At 40.9% G+C, this 25,209-nt stretch overlaps 2 protein-coding genes across 13 annotated transcripts in view; one reads left to right on the top strand and one right to left on the bottom strand.

Annotated features, from left to right (window-relative positions):
- The window catches only part of SLX4IP (SLX4 interacting protein), a 203,928-nt gene extending 191,714 nt beyond the window's left edge, over positions 1-12,214 (bottom strand). For 2 of the 4 annotated variants that reach the window (XM_078371350.1, XM_054255215.2), the window contains exons 1-3: positions 12,053-12,214; positions 8,272-8,339; positions 901-956 (exon numbers count right to left, since the gene is read on the bottom strand). In XM_078371350.1, the coding sequence (XP_078227476.1) occupies positions 901-927 (27 nt within the window). In that variant the 5' untranslated portion in view covers positions 928-956; positions 8,272-8,339; positions 12,053-12,214. The remainder of the gene's footprint in view (positions 1-900; positions 957-8,271; positions 8,340-12,052) is intronic. The other 2 variants (XM_002806757.7, XM_054255214.2) reach the window with 1 other exon arrangement.
- A 17-nt stretch (positions 12,215-12,231) lies between these two features.
- LOC128932022 (uncharacterized) overlaps positions 12,232-25,209 on the top strand; it is a 20,548-nt gene continuing 7,570 nt past the window's right edge. The window contains exons 1-4 of one of the 9 annotated variants that reach the window (XM_078371351.1): positions 12,232-12,462; positions 13,116-13,379; positions 22,067-22,141; positions 23,227-23,583. In XM_078371351.1, coding sequence (XP_078227477.1) covers positions 12,446-12,462; positions 13,116-13,379; positions 22,067-22,141; positions 23,227-23,362 — 492 coding nt within the window. In that variant the 5' untranslated portion in view covers positions 12,232-12,445 and the 3' untranslated portion in view covers positions 23,363-23,583. Of the gene's footprint in view, positions 12,463-12,965; positions 13,380-22,064; positions 22,142-23,226; positions 23,584-23,909; positions 24,002-24,928; positions 25,049-25,209 lie in introns of those variants that run through there. The other 8 variants (XM_078371352.1, XM_078371357.1, XM_078371359.1 and 5 more) reach the window with 8 other exon arrangements.

The following is a 25,209-nucleotide window of genomic DNA, read 5'->3' as shown; positions in this document are numbered from 1 at the left end:
TGAAAAAAAAACTCAACATCACTGATCATTAAAGAGCTGCAAATCAAAAACAACACAATACCATCTCATGCCATCAGAATGGTGATTATTAAAAAGTCAGGAAACAAGATGCTGGTGAGGTTGTAGAGAAAAAGGAGTGTTTCTACACTATTGAAGGGAGTGTAAATTGGTTCAACTATTGTGGAAAACAGTGTGGTAATTCCCCAAATAATCACCACTTGAAAAAATGTCATTCACCCAGCAATCCCATTATTGGGTATATACCCTCCCCCAAATATAAATAATTCTATTATAAAAAAATGCATGCATATGTTCATTGCAGTGCTACTCACAATGGCAAAGGCATGGAATCAACCTAAATGCCCATCAGTGATAAAACGGATAAAGAAAATGTGGTACATATACACCATGGAATACTATGCAGCCATAAAAAAGGAACAAGATCATGATCTTTGCAGGGACATGGGTGAAGCTGGAAGATATTATCCTCAGCAAACTAACACAAGAACAGAAAACCAAATACTGCATATTCTCACTTATAAGTGGGACCCACATGATGAGAACACATAGACACATAGGGAGAAATAGCACACAATGGGGCCTGTTCGGGGGGTAGGGGAAGGGAGAACATCAGGAAGAATAGATAGTGGATACTGGGCTTAATACCTAAGTGATGAGATGATCTGTGCAACAAACCACTGTGGCACATGTTTACCTATGTAACAAACCTGTATATCCTGCACATGTACCCCAGAACTTAACTGAAAAAATATATATATTTTTTGCAGCATCCCAAGTGTAAAGTAGAAATTTCAGAACTTCAATTTTCAATTAACAGAGAACTCAGTTATATTAGAAAGTGATTAACCACTTTTTAAAAATCTATTAAGCATTACTTACTTTAACAGCAAATTTCTTAGATGCCATGGCTTACTGGTTCCACAGTAACTACAGACCTGTAAGGAAAAAAAAAGTTATAATTAGGTATATTAAAATCTCTTTTTATTTGGATATTATACAGAAGAAAGACTGGCTGAAGAATAAAATATGAATAGGTATTTATGAGATGAATGTTCACTTACAATTACCCTTAACCAAACTACTATATTAGTAACTTAAGCACTGCTTGCAAAGAAAAGGACAGGCCCTGCCAGGCATGGTGGCTTCCACCTATAATCCCAGCACTTTGGGAGGCCAAAGTGGGCGGATCACTGGAGCTCAGGAGTTTGAGACCAGCTTGGAAAACACAGCAAGACCTCATCTCTACAGATAAAAAAAACAGAGAGAGAAAAGCACAAGCTCAGATGGCTTCCCTGCTGTATTCTACCAAATGTGTAAAGAATAATTTAAACAAATCCCTCACAAACTCTTTAAAAAAATAGAAGCATAAGGACAATTTGTCAAATAATTCTGAAGCCAGTATTATCCTGACCAATACCAGACAGAGACATCACAAGAAAACTACACATCAACGTCCTTTATGAAGACATAAAATTTCTTAACAAAATATTAGAAAACCAAATATAGCAACACGTAAAAATGATTATACACCTTGACCAAGTTGGATTTATCCCAAGAATGCAAAAGTCATTTAAGATCTGAAAATTAATCAATATAATACACCCTACTAATAGAATAAAAGAAAAAATACAGATAAGAATCCCAAATACAAAAAAAAAAAAACCCAAAATGCTTTCTTAATTAAAAAAAAAAAGCCAACACAATAGGAATAGAGGGGACTATCTCAAACAGATAAAAGGCATCTAGGAAAAACCAAGTGCTAAAATCATACTTAATGATAAAGACTAAATGTTTTCTCCCTTAAGAGGAGAGACATGTCTTTACAAGAATGTCTGCTCTTGTCACTTTGATTCACCATTGTACTAAAGGTTCTAATTATGGCAATTAGCCAAGAAAAATAAAGAGCATCCATATTAGGAAGAAAGAGATGTCTATTCATAAACAACATGTTCTCATATATAGAAAACCCTAACAAATTATCAAAAAACTACTAGAATTAATAAGTTCAGCAAGGCTGTAGGATATATGATATTTTAAAATCTACTGTATTTCTACATGCCAGCAATGAATAGTCCTAAAATAAAATTTTTTTAAAAATCCATTCAAAACAACATGAAAAAGAATATTTAGGAATAAATGTAACAAAAGTACAAGACTTGTACACCAAAAGTCATAAAATATAATTGAAGGAAATTAAAGACTTAAGTGGAAAGATATCCCATGTTCATGGAATATAAGACTTAATGCTGTTAATATAGCAATTTCGCAAATTGATCTCAGATTCAACACAATCCAGATGACAGTCATGGATGGTCCCATCTGCCTCCCATGAGAAGGAAAAAATCGCAACACGGTGCTATGGTCTAAATGTTGGTATCTCCCCATATTCATATTTTGGAACTTAATGCCCAATATGATAGTATTAATGGTGGGGACTTTGGAAAGTGGTAGGTAATGAGGGCTCAACCCTCACGAATGGGACCAATGCCTTTAATTTTAAAAAAGCCTTAAACAAGCTCTGCAGTCTCCCCACCTTATGTAAGGGTACAGCAAGAAGGTATCATTTTTGAAGCAGAAAACAAGCCCTCACCAGACAGTGCCTCTGCTGGTGCCTTGATCTTGAACTTCCCATTCTCCAGTGTTGAGCAATAAATTCCTATTGTTTATAAGCTACTCAGTCTAAGGTATTTTGTTATAGCAGCACAGGCAGACTAAAACACACAGTGATGCCAGGAGGTCCAGACCTCAAAAAAAAATGGTTATCCTGAGCACCCCCCTCAACAACTGCAGCCTCTTAAAGTACCTCTAATCTCTATCCTTGTACTTCTCCATCCCCAAACCCGTTATTAGAGGTGTCTGAGCATGAGTCCCCTATTTAAAACCCTTCACTGGGATTTTCTATGGCATCACAAGCCCTTTTGCTGGTGCTTGTATTGGTCTGTTCTTACAATGTTATAAGAGACTGGTAATTTATCAAGAAAACAGGTTTAATTGGCTCGCAGTTCTGCAGACTCTATAGGAACCATGGCTGGGGAGGCCTCAGGAAACTTAGGTGGAAGGCAAAAGGAGGCAGGCAAGCACTATATGACTGGAGCAGGAGGAAGAGAGTGAAGAGAAAGGTGCTATACACTTTTAAACAACCGAAGTTCCTGAGAACTCACTATCCTGAGAACAAGTGGGAAGTCTGCCCCCATGATACAACCTCCAACCAGGCCCCTCCTCCAACACTGGGGGTTACAATTCAACATGAGATTTGGTTAGGAATATAAATCCAAACCATATCAGTGCCCCTGCCCAAACCTTCATCTTATGGCACAGGCAACTTCAGACCTGTAATGTCACCACATAACCAGCTCCTGGCATGTGTCCTTGACCACGCAGCTCCAGCTTTCCCTGCCTTCACCCATGCATGCTGCACTGTGGAATGTCCTCTCCTAAGGCAAGTTATCCTCTGAGACGCAACTCAGATGCAACCTGTTCCTTGGAGCCTTCTATGAACCATGGAAATTGCTCCTTCTCTGGGCACATCTGAACCACCTCTACTCTCACACTTAGCCCACTGAACTACACCTAACTCTGGTTCTCTCCCTAACTATAAGATTCCCAGGGTCAGGGTCCATTCATCTCCTCTTTAATACTTGGAGTATGGCACAGTTATGCATTAAAAGTTTACTGACTTGGGTCCACTGATGTTACTAAATCAGACTTTTTTTTTTTAGATTTTTACCCATTTATCCAATATATCTTTATTGTCCCCAAATTCCAAATTCCACAGTAAGCTTTTGGAAAAGGAGTTCAAAGCACTCTGGACCTATTTCACCAAATAAATAACACTTCAGTTATATTTCTATCATACAGCCAAAGTTGAGAGTTGTAATTCATATAAACACATACCCAGAAGATCCTAGTACTTCATATTGAAAATAATGAGCAACAGATTAGAGGTATGGTTGAAGTTTATGCCACAAAGATGATATTTTTTGATGCATACATTTCTTTGTCTTTAAAACACTGGCATTCTAACATTCGTTTGAATGGAAAATTATTAGCTTCTATATTAATTAAGTTTTAAATCAGGGAACATCCTGAGGCTTTTCTAAATTTGTATTACTAATCACTAAAGAGCAAACTTGCATGTGCACGCGTGCGCACACACACACAGTAACAATGCATCTTTTTTTTTTTGAGACAGAGTTTCGTTCTTGTTACCCAGGCTGGAGTGCAATGGCACGATCTCAGCTCACCGCAACCTCCGCCTCCTGGGTTCAGGCAATTCTCCTGCCTCAGCCTCCTGAGTAGCTGGGATTACAGGCACCCGCCACCATGCCCAGCTAACTTTTTGTTTATTTAGTAGAGATGGGGTTTCACCATGTTGACCAGGATGGTCTCAATCTCTTGACCTCGTGATCCACCCGCCTCAGCCCCCCAAAGTGCCGGGATTACAGGCGTGAGCCACCGCGCCCGGCCACAATGCATCTTAAATGATTATTTTCCTATGCCCTCAAAGTTGCTTTCAGGAGAATACAGCAAGCTCAGGGCCCAGGTTTATAGAATAAATGTCAAGAAACTTTTGCTACCAGAGCTGGCAATTCAAGTCTAAATTCAGTGGCATTTTTATTTTGTTGCCTGTTTTTAAGAAGTGTAGGACAACCCCAAAAGATCAATTTCCCAAATATCTGAAAGCATGTAATTTACGTAAGCATGCTGAGAAGTTAAGAGGATACTATAAATCTTACAAATGATGCCTCATCTTCTATTCTGCATTTTTGAGTCCACTCTCTGAGGCCTGAAAACAGGCATTCTTTCACATAGAAGAGACTTTGATAGAGTATTACCCAACCAAAAATATGAGTACATGTGTGTTTTTGGTGGGGCAGGAAAGATCCTAAGAGTCTTAAAAAATTAATTTGGGGAGGGAATGGAAGTAGATTAAACAATATCACATGATTGTCCTGTCATTTAAATACAAAGCAGAGATAAACTCTAATAAAGAAAGTCAATGACCCTCTAGATTATACTGTGGGAAAATCTAAGGCACTCTGGAATTCACATTTATCTTCTTTCGAGGGTTGCTGGCCTGTGTCACAAGCAAAAGCAACTGCTCTCATTAAATAGACCAGAAATTAACTTTAAGCTTCTAATCTTTAGATTTCAAATTTTATCTAGGAAATTATTATGCTTCTTTCGATCATCTTAAAAAACCTTTCATTAGCTATGGGAGCAGAAACAGAAAACAATGAAGGCCCTAGAATGTCTGAGGTTAAACTATAATAAGAATGAAAAATCATTTCACTGCTGTCCTTTCCCAACACGTGCACCAACCTTATCACCAAAACAACCAATATCAAGGAACGAATCATAAACTTAACAAAAGACCAAGGAAAAATGACAAACGAGCGAAGGCCTCACTGGTGGCCACTCAGATAAAGTTGGAAAAGGCAACTTCTGTGTAAAAAAGAATTAGCTTTTGCCATTATTCATACGGTAATTCTGAATGCCAAAGTTTACTTATAAAAAAAAACAAAACAAAAACAAAAACAAACACATCAGCTTCAACAAGGGAAAGAGGATAATGCAAGTAACAAAAAGATTAGAACTTTAAAAAATCTTTTGTCATGAAACAAACGTTGAATATTCTACCAAGATTAATTCCATGGCACAGTCCTACCTTTTAGTTACTCTATACCCTCAACCTAGTCAGTTGACCCATGATCTGAGCCTCCCCTTCCTGCTGTGCCCACAGAAAATTCCCACCAACCACTATATGGGATGCTTTATTAACAGGCAGAATCTAGTAGGTTTTCGTTGTTGTTTTGAGACAGGGTCTTGGTCTGTCGCCCAGGCTGGAGTGCAGTGGTGCAATCACAGCTCACTGCAACCTCAACCTCCCCAGGTTCAAGTGATCCTCCTGCCTCAGCCTCCCGAGTAGCTGGGACTACAGGTGTAAGCCACCATGCCCAGCTAAGTTTTGTATTTTTTGTAGAGATGAGGTTTCGCTGTATTGCCCAAGCTGTTCTCTAACTCCTGAACTCAAGCAGTCCACTCGCCTCAGACTCGCACAGTGCTGGGAATACAGGCGTGACTCCACCCTGCCTGGCCTGAATCTAGTTTTTATGTAATACCTAGTCAGAAACAGACATAGGCACCCACACCTGATGCATGTCCTTAGGTTCTTGTAAAACACATTCCTTCAAACTGATCCTTCATATGACCTCAGACAGGCTATTCAATTCCTTTATGCCTCTACTTTTCTTACCTCCGAAATGGGATAATAACAACAGTTTCTATTTCATGGCTCCTGTAAGGATTACATGAGATCATATATGTAAGTACAGGAGCCCAGTGCCTGATACACAGTGCTCAGTCTGTCAAACAGAATCATTACAACACCACGGGCACCAGCAAACAGCACATGATCAGTCCATTTTGTAATCCAAGACCTCCTCTGATAACTAATGTTTTCCAGTTGCCTTTACCATAGGAAAAAAAGTTCTGATAATCATTAATGAAATAGTTTTAAAATCTAATCATTTCAACACAAAAACCGTCATGATGGAGAATAGATCACTGGTTGCTAAAGACGGAGGGGTAAGGGGTACTACAAAGGGGTAGCAGAAGGGAAATGGGGAGGAAGGAGCTGAGGAAATGTTCCATGTACTGATTTCAATAGTGATTACGAACCTCACTGCACTGATAAAAACTGAAAACTATATACCCAAGAATAATTTTATTTTACATAAATTAAAAATAATTTTCATTTATTTTTAGTTTTTAGGTTTTTTTGAGACAGAGTTTCTGTCGCCCAGGCTGGAGTGCAGTGGCACTATTGTGGCTCCCTGCAACCTCTGCCTTGTAGGTTCAAGAGATTCTCCCACCTCAGCCTCCCAAGCAGCTGGGATTGCAGATGTGCACCACCATGCCCATCTAATTTTTATATTTTTAGTAGGGACAGGGTTTCCCCATGTTGGCCAGGCTGATCTCAAACTCCGGATCTCAAGTGATCTACCCGCCTCGGCCTCCCAAAGTATTGGAATAACTGGTGTGCGCCACCGCACCAGACCCAGAATAATTTTTAAATGCAAAAAAAAAAAAAAAAAAAAATGCAATCTTTTCTAACTAGGAGATTAATCAAAATGAACTTGGACACAAATGAACTTCTGTGTCCAAGATATTATAATAGCCATATTCTATATATATTCTATAATTAATATCACTCAAATCCCATTTTAAACCACCTCTGATTTATTCAAGCACAAAATGTCAATACTAAAATAAACACAAGTAACTGCTTTTACATAATAGAAGTAAAAAGACTTTAGAAATATACTTACATCAACTCAAAATATAAGTGGTATTCTCCATCTCCCTGACAAAGGAGAGTGTTATGATATTTTAGGATCATAGATCTCTACTTTGCTACCTAATAAGTAGGTTTCTTCTCGTGCATGAATTATTGCCTTCAACCTCTAAAAAGTAGACTTGAGGCTTAATATAGCTTAAAATGATTAGACACATACATGTCAAGAAATAACAATCCACTTAAAAGTCAATGCACACATTTTGCATTTTTAAAAAGCCACGTTTCATTAACAAAACATTAATTCATAAACTACACAACAGCAAAGATGAAGTTGTATATAACCTCTTGGTTTCACTGTATACAGAAGGCTTGGTTATCAAATAATTAAACTTCTAAAAAAAAATTTTAGGCCAGGCCCCGGGGCTCATACTTGTAATCCCAGCACTTTGGGAGGCAGAGGCAGGAGGATTGCCTGAGTCTAGGAGTTTGAGACAGGTCTGGACAACATGGCGAAAACTCATCTCCACTAAAGATACAAAAAATTAGCCAGGCACAGTGGTGCGCACCTGTAGTCCCAGCAACTCAGGAGGCTAAGGCACAATTATCACCTGAACCCAGGAGGTAGAGGCTATAGCAAGCCAAGATCACACCACTGCACTCCAGCCTGGGCAACTGGAGTGGGACCCAGTCTCAAAGACAAAGAAAAAAGAAAAAAAAGTTTAATTAAAATAAGCTAGAGAAGAAGAAAGCAATGTGAGAATGAGTATTGTGAAAATAAGAACAACCCAAATGTCCATCAATCGGTGAATGTATAAACAAATTATTACATATCTACACAATGGAATACCACTCAGTAATTAAAAAGGAATAAACTATCGAAACTTCCAACAGCAAAGATGGTTTTCAAAATAATTATGATGGCCAGGCATGGTGGCTTATGTCCATAATACCAGTGCTCTGGGAGGCTGAGGCAGGAGGATCACTTGAAACCAGGAGTTCAAGAGCAGCAAGATTCTCTCTAGGAAAAATTAAGAAAAAAAAAGATGATGATGATGATGAAAGAAGCCAGACCAACCCCCACCCCAAAAAAAGCACATACTCCAAGATTATAGTTAGATAAACCTAGGAAATGCAGCTGGGCACGGTGGCTCACTCTTGTAATGCCAGCACTTTGGGAGGCTAAGTTGGGCAGATCATTTGAGGCCAGGAGTGCAAGACCAGTCTGACCAACGTGGTGAAACCCCATCTCCACTGAAAATACAAACAAAAATTAGCTGGGTGTGGTGGTGTGCACCTGTAACCCAGCTACTCAGGAGGCTGAGGCAGGAGAATCGCTTGGACTCAGGGAGACTGAGGCTGCAGTAAGCCAAGATCACACCACTGCACTCCAGCCTGGGTGACAGAGGGAGACTTCAGCTTAAAAAAAAAAAAAAAACCCTAGGAAATGCAGTGCAAACTTATCTACAGTGATAGATCATAGATCAGAGGTTTCCTGGAAGAGTGGCTGGAGGGATGACAAAGGAGCTAGAGGAAACTTTTAGGGGTGATTGATAGGTTCATTCTCTTGATATGGTGATGGCATAAAACATATCAAATTGTATACTTTAATATGTGCAGTTAACTGTATGACAATTTTACCTCAATAAAGCTGTTTAAAAAATACTTAAAGAAAAAAAAAAGCCTGGTCTGGTATATTGTTTACATCACCCTCTTTTCCAAACAGGTTCATATCCTGAAAAGTAACAGAACTGTAATACTTTTCCTCTGGAGATTTGCATGCATGAACAAAACTTTAAAACTAAGAAATGTAATTATAATAAAATTTAACAATAGTTAATATTTACATGGCTATGACTATGTGCCAGGCACTATTAAAGCATTTTTCTTGATTAATTCATCTAATGCTCACATTAACCCTATTTTACAGATGAGGAAACTGAGGCACTGAAGGGATAAGTAATTGGATCAAAGTCACACAGCTGATAAGCAGAGCACTAGAATTTGAACCCAGGGAGCCTAGCTTCAGAGTTAATTTCCTAACCCATTACCCTCTAGTGCCACACACAATCTAAGGTATGTGAACGCTAGAAGCAATGAATATTGCACTTGTAAAATACTTTTCTTTCTCACACTCACAGAATATAAATATTCACTACAATTGGCAACATCACATGAATAACAAAATAAAGAACAACAGTGGCCTTCTTTTCCCAATTAATAGACGAAGGAAGAAGAGGCAGAAAGGCAGACAACTTTCTTAGGACACAGAGCAAATAACTGGCAAGTTGACCAGTTCCTGGAAAGCTGGTTCCTCACATTCTTAACCCAGTTGTTTTCAAAATCCTGATTATTTTAAGTAACACCATAAGGGAGAGAAAATCTAACATAGAAACATAAAAAGTAAAAGTTCTTTCTCTTTTCTCATACTCCTTACTGGCTCCTTAATTTCAGCCAGAGGATCTCAATCTCGGCAGATACAGGTCTGGAGACTGTTTTTAAAGCTCCCCAGGTAATTGTTACGTGCAGCCAAGGTTGAGAATTCTTGATTTAGATTTCTCATTAAAGAAAGATAGAAGGCGGCTGGGTGCGGTCGCTCATTCCTCTTATCCAGCACTTTGACAGGCAGTGGGAGAAGGATGCTTGAGCCCAGGAGCTGCAGGTTACAGTGAGCTGTAATTCTGCCACTGCACTTCAGCCTGGGCAACAGGGTTATTCCTTGTCTCAAAAAAATTAAAAAAAAAAAAAAAAAAAAAAAAAAAAAGGAAAGAAAATAAAATGGGAAGACAGAAGAAAGCAAGATGCCACAAAAAGCTTTGGTAAATCGAGGCCAAAGGTTTTCCAAATCAGTATTGAACTGCTGTCCACATGCAAACTTTTGAGTTCAACTTTTAATATATCAGAAGTACAAATATGCATTCAAGACAAGAGAAAGCAAGAAGCACAATAAACAACTTTAAAAAAAAATGCAAACCAGTGGTAAACTGGATGTTAAGACTTAAAGAGAAAACCCTACATTTTGATGTTAGGTCATAACAGAAGTCACATAAAAATATATTGGGATGACAAAATCTCTTTTCAACTTTTTGGAATGCTAAATTGACATCTTAACATCAAGTCAATGAACTAAAAGCACAGAAAAACCTGTCAAATATCCTCTGCATTTAGAACATGGAAATAATTTATAATTCGCTGTGAATCTAGTTAAGAAGCACGGGTTGAAGAAAGAATTGGCCAGGTCAGGGTCGGTGGTTCACGCCTGTAATCCCAGCACTTTGGAAAGCCGAGGCTGTTGGATTACCCGAGGTCAGTGGTTCGAGATCAGCCTGGCCAACATGGCGAGACCTTGTCTCTACTAAAGCTATAAAAATTAGCTGGGCATGGTAGCGCACACCTGTAATCCCAGCTACTGGAGACGCTGAGGCAGGAGAATAGTTTGAGCCTAGGAGGCGGAGGTCGCAGTGAGCCGAGATCGAGCCATTGCACTTCTGCCTGGGCAACAGTGCAAGACTCCGTCTCAAAAAAAAGAGAAAGTGCTGTATCTTTAGCCCATGACCTGAATCAATGCTCCTTGAACTTTAAGATACACTTCTTGAGGAAGATTCTGATTCAGCATGATTCAGCAGCTCTGGGGTGAGGCATGAAGTGCAGTTCTTTTTTTTTTTTTTTTTCCCGAGACGGACTTCTGCCCTTGTCGCCCAGGCTGGAGTGCAATGGCACGGTCTCGGCTCACCGCAACCTCCGCCTCCCAGGTTCAAGCAATTCTCCTGCATCAGCTTCCCGAGTAGCAAAATGCGTCACCACCCCTGGCTAATTTTGTGTTTTTAGTAGAGGCGGGTTTCTTCTCTTTCGTCAGGCTGTTCTCAAACTCCCGACCTCAGGTGATCGGCCCGCTTCGGCCTTCCAAAGTACTGGTATTACAGGTGTGAACCACCGCATCCGGCCACGAAGTACAATTCTAACAAGCTCCTAGGAGATGCTGATGCTGCTGGTAGGTGGACCAAACTTCGAGCAACAAAGCCCTATATAACCAGAACATTGCATGTACCGTTAGCCAACTGGCTTACAAATATCATTATGTCTAGGATCCAAGAAATAAGTGTCAATATAATTAATTCCTACTCCAGGCCAAAAAAAAAAAATTAAAAATTAAAGTGAAAAACAGGGTGCAGGGGAAGGAAAAAGCAAATACTTGTTTATATAGTCTACCAGTGCTAAGAACCAGAAAATACTGTTATTTCTCTCAACCTAGTAGAGGTCAAGGTGATAAAATATAGGTTCCGTGAGTTAATGGATTTTTTTTAGTTAACTGCTGAATCCTTATGACCTACAAATTAGGTACTCAATAAATGCACTGAATAAATGAAGAATGGTAAGTATATACAAACGCAATCTGTATTTAGGTCACATCCCCAAAAATGTCTGGGGAGGGGGCGGTATTTGTACTTCTAGATGCAGGTAGCCATGATTTGATACAAATACCGGGCCCATCTCCTGAATTCCCTTTGTCCGAAGTTAACTTTCCTGAAAGTTAGCTAAAAGCCCATGGTCACGGCACCCTAATGTTCAGCAACTTTTTGGCTTTTTGAAAACAAGCAAGAAAGGTGGAAGTACAAGGAGAAGCATTCGTTAAAGTCTCAAAAAATCTAGGCAAAAAACCAGGAGGGAGGAGATGGCAAAAAGTTCAGTTCACGTGAAGGAACATATGAGGTTGTCAGAGTTCCACGTGCTTACCTATGCTGGTGGCGGGGTTTGGGCTCGGGCTTTTACATGTTTTGTTACTGTCCAGGGTCACTGGTTGAGTAGCACCTGGCTGTGGAAACTCGGACTACACAGGCAGCCGGCACTGCAGCCAACCTTTTGAAGCTTAGAGGAATCACGTTCGCGCCTACTTCCTCCTTCCCAGGGTCTCCGCGCGCGTTTGGGAACTCAGCCGCCGCCCAAACACAAGATGATCTGGGCAGCTTCACTGTCGGATTGAGGCCACAGCCAGGATTTAAGATGGCGACGAAACCCTTTGGTAGCCCGTGGAATCAGCCCAAAAGAAAAATGGCCTCTATTTAGAATCTCGCGGCTTTCAAAGAGGGCCCAAAACAAAAATGGCGGCAGACGCCGGCTGGGAACCCAATGACTAAGATTGGCAGGTAAAGAATCACGGTAACCCACAGTGCTAGGCCGTTGAACTGATCGAGAGAAAACAACGCTTTTCTGTGGTGTGTTTTCTTAACACCGGAAACTGACTAGCTTAAGAATGGAACGTATATTCGGTGCGGAAGATTATGGGAAAGAAAAGGTAGCTTTCAAATGGCCAGATGAATATCAATGGAAATAGTCATGTTTAAACATAACTTCCTCTATGTATTTTTTAATGTTAAAAGAGAATAAAAGGTTTGTCCTGGAACCCAAAACCAGGATGGGGAAATAACGGATGAATTATCTAATCTGTGAAGAGCACCCAGCTGAAGTAGATCTGCACTTCCCTGTAAGCCCTTATATGCTTTAGAAGGCAACTAGCTCTCACTGCGCATGTCCGCTCCCCAAACCCGATCTCGGGAGTTACTGGAGGGTAAATCCGTTTCTCCTGATTTTCGAGATAACCGCAAAGAGAGGCGGGATACTGACGCTGAGCGACAAATCCAGGCGCTTTGTGATTGGTCATGTCTGGGAGGCCAGAGAACATAGCGCAGTGGACTTCTTTCATTAATTCAACAAATCATTGTTAAGCGCTCACCAAAAGGCAGGATCTGTGCCATGTTTATATGTTATTTAAATTTTATGCGTTCTTTTAAAATTTCAGTTTCAACGATTTGCTGGCATATACGCTAAATAAACTTCGCTCCCCGTTTTTCCCGGTGACGGCCACCAGTACAATTGGCTGGAGCTTCATGGAAAATCCGGAAAAGCGGGGTGGGAGCGGCCCGGCGCCGACCGCAGAGCTGCGCGTGCTCTGTTCTCCGCGCAACGCGAAGGTTGTCGGGATCCGCGGCAGCGGCGGCTTGAGGTCGGTCTCTAGTCCCTGCAGGCGGCGGCGGCCTGGGGCGGCGTGGCGTCTGGTGGGCAGGTGAGAGCGCTGGAACTTCAGGTGGAAAGACCGCTTTCTGTCCGGCCGAAGAGAGGGGAAGGGGCTTGCAGGCGCCTCTCTCCACCCCCAAAGGTCGCCGTTGTCCTCACTGAAGGATATTTGGGGGCGGGGACAAGGAGGAGTCTGGCTTTTAGTAGGAGGCGAAAAAAAAATAGCTGCAGATGGTAAATTCTTGCGGGCAGCGAGGAGGTCTTCCCGCCGGTGGGAAAAGCTGGAGGAGTGGCCCCTCCCCGCGCTCCCACCTGCGCTGCGCCGGACCTGTGACTCCTTGGTCGCCTCCCTCGCTGGGAGGGGCCCCGTGTGCCTCTCACTGGTCTGGAGAGTGCACGGTGTACCCCAGGCTGTCGGGAGGTGGGGGCCGCCTTCAGACTTCGTCAAAGCCCTTGTGCAGCATTATCCTGCCAGCTGCGCGAAAGCGGCCGTGAACCTTGCAGGGATGACCTTAAGGTCATGCTCATCTTCCTCCCAGATGAGACCGTACCCAAATCCTTTTGCCATTTTGGAGACTCTCAATATGACGGTTTCATTCATTTATTAACATCGTCAGTTTATCCATGAACAGATAATACACGTGTCTACAGCACTGCCGAGTTAGTAGATACAGCGGTGACCAAGATGGACATGTATGGTCCTGACCGTGACTCCATGTTCTAGTGATGGAGGAGAAACAATACTCTCCCTCAGGTGGCCCCAGTTCCACACCTGGGGATTCAACCAAGTGCGGAAAGAAAATATTCTGGGGCAGCAGGGCTCTGTGGTTCACACCTGTAATCCCAAAACTTTGGGAGGCCGAGGTGGGTGGACCACTTGAGTCAGGAGTTCGAGGTCTGCCGGGCCAACACGGCGAAACCCCGTCTTACTAAAAGTACAAAAAAAAATGAGCCGGGCGCAGTGATGCGCTACTGTAGTCCCAGCTACTTGGGAGTCTGAGGCAGGAGAATAGCTTGAGCCTTGGAGGCGGAGGTTGCAATGGGCCAGGATCATGCCAGTGTACTCCATGCTGGGTGACAGAGGTTCTATTTTAAAAAAAGAAGAAAGAATATTCTGGGGGAGAAAAAGATGGTTGCATCTGTACTGAACATGTGCAGATCTTTTTTCTTGTCATTCCCTAAATACTGCATATAACAACTATTTGCGTAGTGTTTAACGTTATATAAGATATTATAAGCAGTGTCGAGATGATTTAAGGTACTTGGGAGGATGTGGTAAGCTGTGTGCAAATACTACACGATTTTTTTTTTTTTGAGATGAAGAGGCTCGCTCTGTTGCCCAGGCTGGGGTGCAGTGGCGCCATCTGTGCTCACCGCAACCCTGGTTCAAGCAATTCTCCCTGCCTCAGCCTCCCAAGTAGTTTGGAATCACAAGTGCCCGCCACCAAACCTGGCTAATTTTTGTATTTTTTTAGTAGAGATGGTGTTTTTGCTGTGTTGGCCAGGCTGGTCTTGAACTTCTGACCTCAGGTGATCCACCGGTCTTGGCCTCCCAAAGTGCTAGGATTACAGGTGTGAGCCATGGCGTCTAGCCTACTACATGATTTTTTAATCAGGGACCTGAGCATCTGGATTTAGGTCTCCATGATGGGTCCTGGATGGAATCCCCCAGGGATACTGAGGGGTGATTATACATTGATAATGACCAAGATGTTTCTAGATTGTCCTAGATTGGGTTTCCTGAGAATCAGACTCTGAGGAGATTTGGAGGCAGGACTTTTTGGATGATTACCAAGGAAGAAAGGAAGTAGAATTGGGCAGACAGAAAAAGTTAAGCCTCATCCAGCTCCCAAGGATGTTCTCCACCCATCCCACAGGAACTCTAGCGTTGGGTTGGCCCTTCAGTTGAAGGGAAGGGCCAGGCCTTTGTACTCCTGCATTGATGTGTCATTGAATGCTGTTGCCTTGGAAAGGGCCTGACTTCAACTCTCTTCAGCCAAATCAATCATGGATGGAGGCTGGCAGCCGAGGTCTGTCTCAGCACTTCCAGGCACTGGGGAAATAAGCCTTTCATTCCGTAGGGGGGTCAGGGTGGCACATCACAGCATTTACCACAAAGGTAAGGCTTTGACGGAAACACATGCTAGAGAATAATGGGGAGGGAGTGGGGGAAAAACTCTAGATTGAATACTCAGAGAAAGGCTCTCTGAGGAGGGGACATCTGAACTAAGAGCTGAAGCACAAGAATAAGCCACCCTGTGTGGAACAAAGGGAAGAAGATTCTCTACTTTTCTGCTGTGTGCTAGGAATACAGCAAAAAAGACAAGTGGCTGCTACCTTCTGTTACAGTGGGTGGCAGCGACTAGCTTTTCTAGATCTTGACTCCCTGCTATAACTAAAGATAGAGTAAGTAAAAATGGATTGAGTCTCATTGAGAGGAGGATAGAGGAAAAACTCAGAACTATGATTTTGAAAAATGAGTAAACTTGGGAAAAACTTAATCGATACAGTTTCTTGTGGGGGTTTTCTTCAGTTTGGTTTGGCTTTTTGATCCTGTACAGCATTGAATTATGTTTTAATAAGATTTTCCTGTGATCTTCTCAAAGCTGTATTCTCCTTCAGTGTAAGAATCATGCCTTACTCTTCTTGGTAGGTCCTGCCTGAGCCTAATTGTCTTGCTAGCACCTAATAGGCACGACGTGAGCATTTGGATAGAATTAATCTCATACATATTTGAAGTAAAAATTGCTAATCCCTAAACGATGTGAACATGGGATACATAACTGTGTTTGGATTTGTCTTTACAATATTTCCTCTTTCTGTAAGTTAGAACTCAATTGTAGTCAGAATATTCTATGGTACTACATCATTGCTTTGATCAAGCAGGCACCTCCAGAGGCACCTATTTTTATATATGCTTTGTGAGATAATATGTTCCCAATAAAAGTAATAGCTGCCAAGCACTGAGCACTTCCCACATGCTAGGGACTGCACTAATCTATGAATATATATAGTTATCTTCTTAATATGGCCCCCTATTTCAGATCATGCTATTGAGCTCTTAAGGCAGAAGAGAAGTAATTTGTCCAAGACTATAACTAATTTGTGATGGAGGTTAGAATATGATTCTCTCTCTCTCTCTTTTTTTTTTTTTTTTTTTGGAGACAGAGTTTTGCTGCTGTTAACCAGTCTGGAGTGCGTTGGCACGATCTCTGTTCACCGCAATCTCTGCCTCCCAGGTTCAAGGGATTCTCCTGCCTCAGCCTCCTGAGTAGCTGGGATTACAGGCATGTGCCACCGTGCCATGCTAATTTTGTATTTTTAATAGAGATAGGTTTTCCCCATGTTGGTCAGGCTGGTCTCAAACTCCTGACCTCAGGTGATCCACCTACCTCAGCCTCCCAAAGTGCTGGGATTACAGGTGTGAGCCACCGCGCCCGGCCTAGAATTTGATTCTCACCATAACTCAGTGCTTTTGCTCTTAAGCAACCAACAGCATTTCTGAAAACGTAGACCACATTTCAGTCATGGTAGGTTTCTCACATTTAATCACTTGGCTGCTCTATTAACTGTTATTAGAGAAACAAACGTGAAATTATTCCTGTCTTTACTGCTTTGCTGTGTCTTTCAGTTTTCTGACTTCTTTCACTGCTTCCCTGGCTCTCACTTTAGAAGCTTCACTGTTATCTGTACTATAATAATCCTAGAATCTGATTACCAGATTCAGTCTACACTAGTCAAACCTCAGAGACCTGAGAACCTCTCTCTGGAGACTGGGTATTTTTATTCATAGCTAACTAACTGAAACTGCCCAGAAAACAAGGCCTCCTTTATGGGGACCACTTCCCTTAGTTGGGGCATTAATTCCAGTCCTCTCCTGTTCTTGCTATACTACAGGTTAATTCCAGTAATGTTTTTTTTTTCCTTTTGACATAATCAAAATAATAATAGCTAACAATTACTGAGCCCAGACTGAGTGCCAAGTATTGTGATAACTGCACAGCAAGCTTGTCACAGGGACGTTATTCACAGTGTACACATGATGGAACCGAAGCATAGTGAGGTTAAGTGACTCATCCAAGGCTACACAGCCAGTTGTAAAGTGGTAAGTGAAGATGTGAAGATTCAAAGCCAGATAGTGTGATTCTGCAGCTCATCCCTTAATCACTGCCTGACTGCATTCTTAGAAAAATGATGTAAAGTGCTTGACTTTCTGAAAACTGGTAGGCAGCATCCAGATCCTAGTGGAATTTTTTTCTGCTGTACCAAGAAATTTAGATTTCACTCGAATCAAAAATGTCACTCAAGTCTTCTAAGCAAAGCAGGAATACAATCAGATTTGGGGTTTTTTTTTGCAAGATGGCTTTATCAGAATTGTAGATAATGGATCAGCGGAGGTAGATTGGAACCAGGGGGTCTCAAACTTTAGCTTCAGAATTACCTGAAGAATTAATTAAAACAGATTACTGGACCCCACCCTAGAGTTTCTAATTCAGTAGGTCAGGGGCAGCTTGATAATTTGCCTTTTTAATAAATTCCCAGGTGATGCTAATGGCACTGTTGAGGGGACCACACTTTGAGAACCACTGGACTCAAAGCAAGGAGGTCATGTGAGAGGGTACAAGGGTCTGGACTGTGACCCTACGGTGGAGAGATTATATAAAGAAGCACTCCCGTCAAATGGCAGGTTGTGGTGACTGAGTTGACAAGGAGCTTAAGAAAAAGGGCAGAGTCCACTGTATATTCAGATTTCTGAATTGAATGGCTTAGTAGATAATGCTTTTTGTTAACAAAACAGGAAATCCAGGTGGAACAGCAGTTTAGGAGGAAGAGGACTTGATTTTATATGAGATGAATTGAGACTATTTGTGGGGACAGTTAGTTCAAAGATGAACAGTAGCAGTTTATTATGTGGGTCTAAGCTGGAGATGAACATGTGAGAGCCAGAGTGGACGCGTGATCATGGAAGTTCGGGGATTGAATGAGACTAGCCAGGAAACAAACATTACCAAAGACAGATCTCTGATAAAGATGAATCTGGATGGAAACCAGCAGGCTATTCGAGGAGACTACGAAGGAACAGTATTTAGTTCCTGAGTACTTAGGAGTTTCAAGAACACATCAAAAGGCTACAGAGAGATTATGTAAGGGGAAGGATTGGTGATTTTATGGTTAGAACATTTTCAATGGAGAACAGAACAAAAGCAGATTGCTTGAGTTTGAGGTTGGAATGGGAAGTGACTCTAGAAAGGAAAGAGATTGTGTAGTACTGGGAAGGATGACTGGTAAAGGACAGTTGCCTTAGGAAATTTGTTTTTGACTCTTCTCAGTGGAGAAAAATGGTCATGGTTATGCAAAAGAGAAAGGTCCTTAAGAATGGAAGGTTGGAGGTAGATGAGAGGGGATAATGAAGTTAGCACCCCAGAGACACAGTAGAAAGTGGGACTGGAACATAGGGAATAGCAGTACCAGTTCTGAGACGGCAGGGAAGGAGGTCTATTTATTTATTGAGACGGAGTCTCACTCCGTTGCACAGGCTGAAGTGCAATAGCACGGTCTTAGCTCATTGTAACGTCTGCCTCGTGGGTTCAGGCAATTCTCCTGTCTCAGCCTTCCAGATAACTGGGATTACAGGTGCATGCCACATGACCAGCTAATTTTTTAGTATATTTAGTAGCAATGGGGTTTCACTATTTTGGCCAGGTTTATCTCAAAATCCTGACATCAAGTGATCCACCTAGATCCACCAGCATTCCTAGAGTGCTGGAATTACAGGCGTGAGCCACCATACCCTCCTGGAAGGAGATTTAGTCGACAGCTAAGATGCATAGGTTTTTACATATGGGAACAGCAAGTTGGAGGTGTTCATACCCAAATAGCCATAATGTCCTCTGGCCAATAGATTATCTGCAGAAATGAAGGTGGAGCATACAGTTAAAATCTTGACAATGATGAAGGATAGAAAAAATGGGCTCTTTAGGGATTCAGAACAAACAGGAATAAGTAAAGTCTTTGCTATAGCACTAAGGGCCCAGTCATCCAGGTATTTGAACTGGAACAGTCTGGCTATCTGCATGATACCTACTTCCCCTCCTCCACCAGTCAGTCATCAGCATCAAATGGCAGCCAGCAGCCAGGGTGTAAAAACAGTGAAAAGATTCTCATCTCTATAAACCACTACAACCATTTGATAAACCACAACTTGCTGGTAAGCTAGTTTCACTTCTCAGTTGTTAATCACTTGCTTAATATTTGAGACTGTCCACAATTAGTGAAACCCCCATTTAAGACTTAGGATGCGCTTTCAGTATGTTTTTATTTACAAATACATTAAATTCACAGCAATGGGCAGGGGGGAATAGCAAAAAACATAAGGTAATACACATACCTGTTTCAGCCTTCTGACTACAGATCCACTCCTGACTTGGCTGTGCCCTTAGCGGCCCAGCTCTTGGATATATGTCAAGATAACCTTGAATGGCATGGTGGGGAAGGTGGTAGGATTTGCAGAAGGAAAACTTTAGAACTCAGTTACGATCCATTGGTTCTTCAAGAGTTGACAGTATTGCTTTTGGGCTGAGTGTTTTTAAGAGACCAGAGAAGTCCAGCAAAACGAGTGTTATTTTAGGTGATAGAGTTGGAAAAGAAAAAGGAAAGCTGTTTTTCTATTTACCATGTCAGTTCATTACATAAGGACAGTTGAAGACAACGTGCAGTCCTTTCTATTGTATACACACAAAAAATGCCACAATTCAAACTGCTGTGTTGAAAATTGAGGAGAAAAATAACTTTTTAATGTTCATGATTAGAATTCAGGAATGAAGAATACACAAATACCTAAAACCAATATTGTCATTGTAAAAGAATAGGCATAATTCCCGTAAACTTCATAAAGTTTCATAATCACAAAAGCTGAGTTAATTGGTTTTTAATATTCTATCTAATGTTCTCCTCATAATTGTTACATTCAGTAGAAGTTTTTTGAAAATTACTATTTTTTCGAATACCTAAAGCAGAACAGCAATTAAGACCAGAGTCCGTTTTACACTGTGTCCAAAAGACCAGCAGATGGCGCCCAGCAAGCCTGATAGGCAAAATGAGTGAGAACTGTCCATGTAACATTCCCTTGCATCCAGGTTGTTTTAGGCCTTATTTTGAAGAGAACATAACAAAACTTGATGGCTTTAACCAATACTGTGCTAGATAGAATAATCAGATAGCTATATCCAGCTGTTTGGGAAGTTCTAAGACGCTTACTTGCCTTTTTGCCCTTAACTTTACTATCTCGTGTGTGTGTGTGTGTGTGTGTGTGTGTGTGTGTGTGTTTTTTCTTGGCCTTTATAGCTACTCAAAAAGATTACAGTATTTGTAATGAGGTAGACGTATAGCAAGCTTCTCCCTCTTCTGTTCATTGATCTCTTGCTGTCATTCTATACTTGGAACTAAATTAAAGAAAACTGAACTAGCCCAGCTAATCTCAACCATTAGTAGGTCACAGATGTGGTTTTGGAGGATATAGACTCTTTTGCCCTCTATTTTTTCTTTTTCTTACTTCCAGAACTGTAAAATGCCCTCTAATTTTTGACAAGTGAAACAACTGTTAACCTTTTATACACCTGACAGGAAAATCAGAAGGACATGCCAGGGCGCATGCATGGCTTATGCTTGTAATCGCAGCACTTTGGGAGGCTGAGGCAGGCAGATCATTTGAGGCCAGGAGTTTGAGACCAGCCTGGGCAACATGGTGAAACCCCGTCTCTACTAAAAATACAAAAATTAGTCAGGCATGGTGGTGTGCACCTATAATCTCAGCTACTTGGGAGGCTGAGGCACGAGAATCATTTAAATCTGGCACGCAGAGGTTGCAGTGAGCTGGGATGGCGCCACTGTACTCCAGCTTAGGCGACAGACTCTGTCTCAAAAAAAGAAAAAAAAGATGAAGAAGAACATGCCAGACATAATTCCCCATGCTAGTTGATCTCAGTGATCCTCAAGAGTGTGTATCACACCCTCTAAGTGTTCCCTTTATCTGTGATCACAAACTGGAAATTCTGATTGACAGTACTGCCCAAGCTGGGGCACTAATTCTTCACTTGAGAAATTGCTTAGTAGAATACCAGCCAAGACTTTTAAGACTTCACAATCCAGCCAGGCACGGTGGCTCACACCTGTAATCCCAGCACATTGGGAGGCCAAGGCAGGCAGATCATGAGTTCAGGAGTTGGAGACCAGCCTGACCAACATTAACTGGGTGTGGTGGGGGGCGCCTATAATTCCAGCTACTCGGGAGGCTGAGGTAGGAGAATTGCTTGAACCTGGGAGGCAGAAGTTGTGGTGAGCCGAGGTTGTGCCGTTGCACTCCAGCCTAGGCGACAGTGCAACATTCTGTCTCAAAAAAAAAAAAATAAGACTTCACAATTTAAATTGACTGCCACAATTAACTAACAGTAATCTTAGAATAAATCATTTAGTGTTTCTCCATTTATAAAAATGATCTCATAAAGTTGCTATAAAAGCAAAACAAAATGAAAAATATGAAACTTTTGAATAATTTAAGATCGTATTTTTGAGAGAATATGAAAAAGCATAATCCATGTTAAGATTGCCTCTAAACTTTTTCTAGACCCAACAAAAGACATTTCAGTGAATGAATCTATGAATATCAACTGTCTATTTACTTGATCTAAAATTTACTAATCTAATTTCATGTCTCTTGATTTCTCTGTCCTTCTAAAGGACTCTTCCAAGAATATGTTTAAAGAAGATTAAGGAAAGAAGGATAAGAAAGAGCAGTGGCAAGCACATTAGAGGGTAAGGAAGGGAAAAAAATCTTTGTCATTTTTCTTGTTGCTTTGCTCCAAACTTGAAAAGTTCAATGAATGAACATCAAACACTAACTTATTTTAGGGATTAACCAGTTACTGCTCATCACATCTGATCATTTTGAGCTTATATCTTGAGAAATCTTTGTTTTAGACTCAGAATCTGTGGTGTCCACAAGATACTTCCGTGCCACTTGGAATGACTTGCCAAGTGTTTTGAGGGAAGAACCATCTCAAGGCAAACTGTAAATAGCTTAAGTTTGTTTCACAAATTGGATCTCCCAGTCTCCCTGCTTCTCAGTAGCATGAACCTTTGTAAAAGTCAAGGTTTTAAAAACTTTTTGTCGAGTTCGTTTGAAAAACAAGTTAATTTTTAAGAAATTTGTTGGCTAGGCATGGTGGCTCACGTCTATAATCCCAGCACTTTGGGAGGCCGAGGCAGGTAGATCACGAGGTGAAGAGATCAAGAACATCCTGGTCAACATGGTGAAACCCCATCTCTACTAAAAATACAAAAAATTAGCTGGGCATGTTGGTGCACGCCTGTAGTCCCAGCTACTCGGGAGGCTGAGGCAGGATAATTGCTTGAACCCAGAAGGCGGAGGTTGCGGTGAGCCGAGATCGTGCCACTGCACTCCAGTCTGGGTAACAGCAGCGAAACTCCATCTCAAAAACAAAAAACGAAACAAAAAAAAGAAATTTGTTAACTCTGAAAAGTAGCAAACAGAGGCTTTGAGCATGAACTCTATAGAGTATTTACACAAATATTTATTGCCATAGCATATTTAGCAATAAAGCATTGAAAAATCTCAAATTTCTGTCAATCACAGATTGGTCAAATTAGGATATCTCCATTATAATCAATTCTATATAGCTCTTAAAAATGATGATGGAGATTTATATTCTTTTGAAGAGAGGAGATTGTAAAACAGCATGTATATCATGATCACATTTTTGTTACATTCAAAAGATTTAAGCTCTCTTCCTTGTTTCTGTATTTGCTGACTTTATAAAGTAAGGTTATATTTATTAGAAAAGGACAGTAATGCTGCTTTTTTTTTTTTTTTGAGACAGAGTTTCACTCTTGTTGCCCAGGCTGGGTCACCATCTCAGCTCTCTGCAACCTCTGTACCTCGCAGGTTCAAGAGATTCTACTGCCTCAACCTCCCAAATAGCTGGGATTACAGGCATCCACCCCATACCAGCCTAATTTTTTGTATTTTTAGTAGAGAAGGGGTTTCACCATGTTGGCCAGGCTGGTCTCGAATTCCTGACCTCACGTGATCTACCCGCCTCTGCCTCCCAAAGTGCTGGGCTTTCAGGCATGAGCCACATTGCCTAGCCTAATTTTCATTCTGTAAAAAAACCATTGAGGAACTAAGAAGAAGAAAAGTGCCAAATTACACTTGTGTCCCCAAAATATGTTTGATTGTAAGTGAAAACTCTGCAAGAGTATATAAACAGAATAAATAATACATTACCTCACTAACAACCATATCAAATATGAAATTTGAAAGCTGTATTTTTATTTATTTATTTATTTATTTATTTATTTATTTATTTATTTATTTGGTAAAACTAGCAATGAGCCTTGCTTGTAAGGTCTAGTAAAGTCTAATGTGTGTTGCCCTGAGAAGTTATGTAGGCAGTAGAATACATGCAATGTACTGGAAGCCATTAAATGAAAGAAATGAAGTAGGTTAAAGTTATATGCCAATGTCACTTTTTAAAAATATATGTTTTTTCTTTTAAAATAGAGATGAAGTCTCACTGTATTGTCCAGATAGTCTTGAACTCAGGGGCTCAAGCAGTCCCCCTGCCTCAGCCTCCCAGAGTGCTGGAGTAACAGGTGTGAGCCACTGTGCCTGGCCTTTTTTTATTTTTCATATATATATATATATATATATATATAGAGAGAGAGAGAGAGAGAGAGAGAGAGAGAGAGAGAGAGAGGTCTCACTATATGCCAATGCCATTTTAAAGTGTTAATTCCATCCTGCTCAGTGAAAATAGACTATTGTATGTACAGTGTGATACTTACTGTTTTGTGTGAATTAAATTGAAACTCTAAAAATAGTTTGTAAAGTAAAAACCCCTTGCATGCTGATCCTAATTATTTCCCTGTGCTCTCAAAGGACAACAGAATTATCTGTCAGAAAATAGTTACTTGGCTGTCTTACCCCCATTAGCCAAATCAATATATTAGATATGGAGAATTTGAGCTAACAGGGACATGTAGATGTTCAGTAAACATTAAAGCAATTAATTATTAAATCAGTCTACATCATTTACTGACCAGGAAATACTGTACTGAGTCTCAGTGATGTTTAGCAAACAAAGAGTTTTCAGTTAAAATAGATACTAATTTCCAGGTTTAACTAAATCTAAATATAGAAAAAGATTCATCGACCCTTAAGTTATCCTAGTGGAAAGAATAATAGACGGTTAAGCACCCACAATATACAGAAAATTGAGCATTTCTTTTGTCTTTAACTGGGAGATGACCCAAGATTTCACTAATTATTACAGGGAGCTAACCTGATCCTTTACTGAAACGCTATTTTCACTCTTCTCAAGAAAGGTTCATACCATGTCTTCGCTTGCTTTAATCACTGTGCTGGAGAGAAGAGTACAACACTTTCGCAAACATTGGTGTTACAGATCGTCATTTAATTTGTTGCTAATTTTAGTTCTTCTTGAGTTACAAATCTCAGTTTTATTATTACATCCTTTTGTCCTATCCAGTCTTTTTTTGCTTTTTGTTTTTTTGAAACAGGGTCTCACTTCGTCACCCATGCTGGAGTGCGGTGGCGTGATCTCGGCTCACTGCAGCCTCAACCTCCCGAGGTTCAAGAGTCCTACCTCAGCCCCACCATGTAGCTGGAACTACAGGCAGGTGCCATCATGCCTGGCTAATTTTTGTATTTTTTGTAGAAATGAGTTTTGCCATGTTGCATAGGCTTAAGCCATCCGCCCATCTCAGGTTCCCAAAGTGTTAGGATTACAGGTGTAAGCCACTGTGCCTGGCCCTAGCCTCTTTTTTTCTAAGCTAGGTTT

The sequence above is a fragment of the Callithrix jacchus genome, chromosome 5, assembly GCF_049354715.1.
Source record: "Callithrix jacchus isolate 240 chromosome 5, calJac240_pri, whole genome shotgun sequence".
Taxonomy (NCBI): domain Eukaryota; kingdom Metazoa; phylum Chordata; class Mammalia; order Primates; family Cebidae; genus Callithrix; species Callithrix jacchus.
The sequence above is the reverse complement of the archived record's forward strand: the minus strand, read 5'-3'. Positions and strand labels throughout refer to the sequence as shown.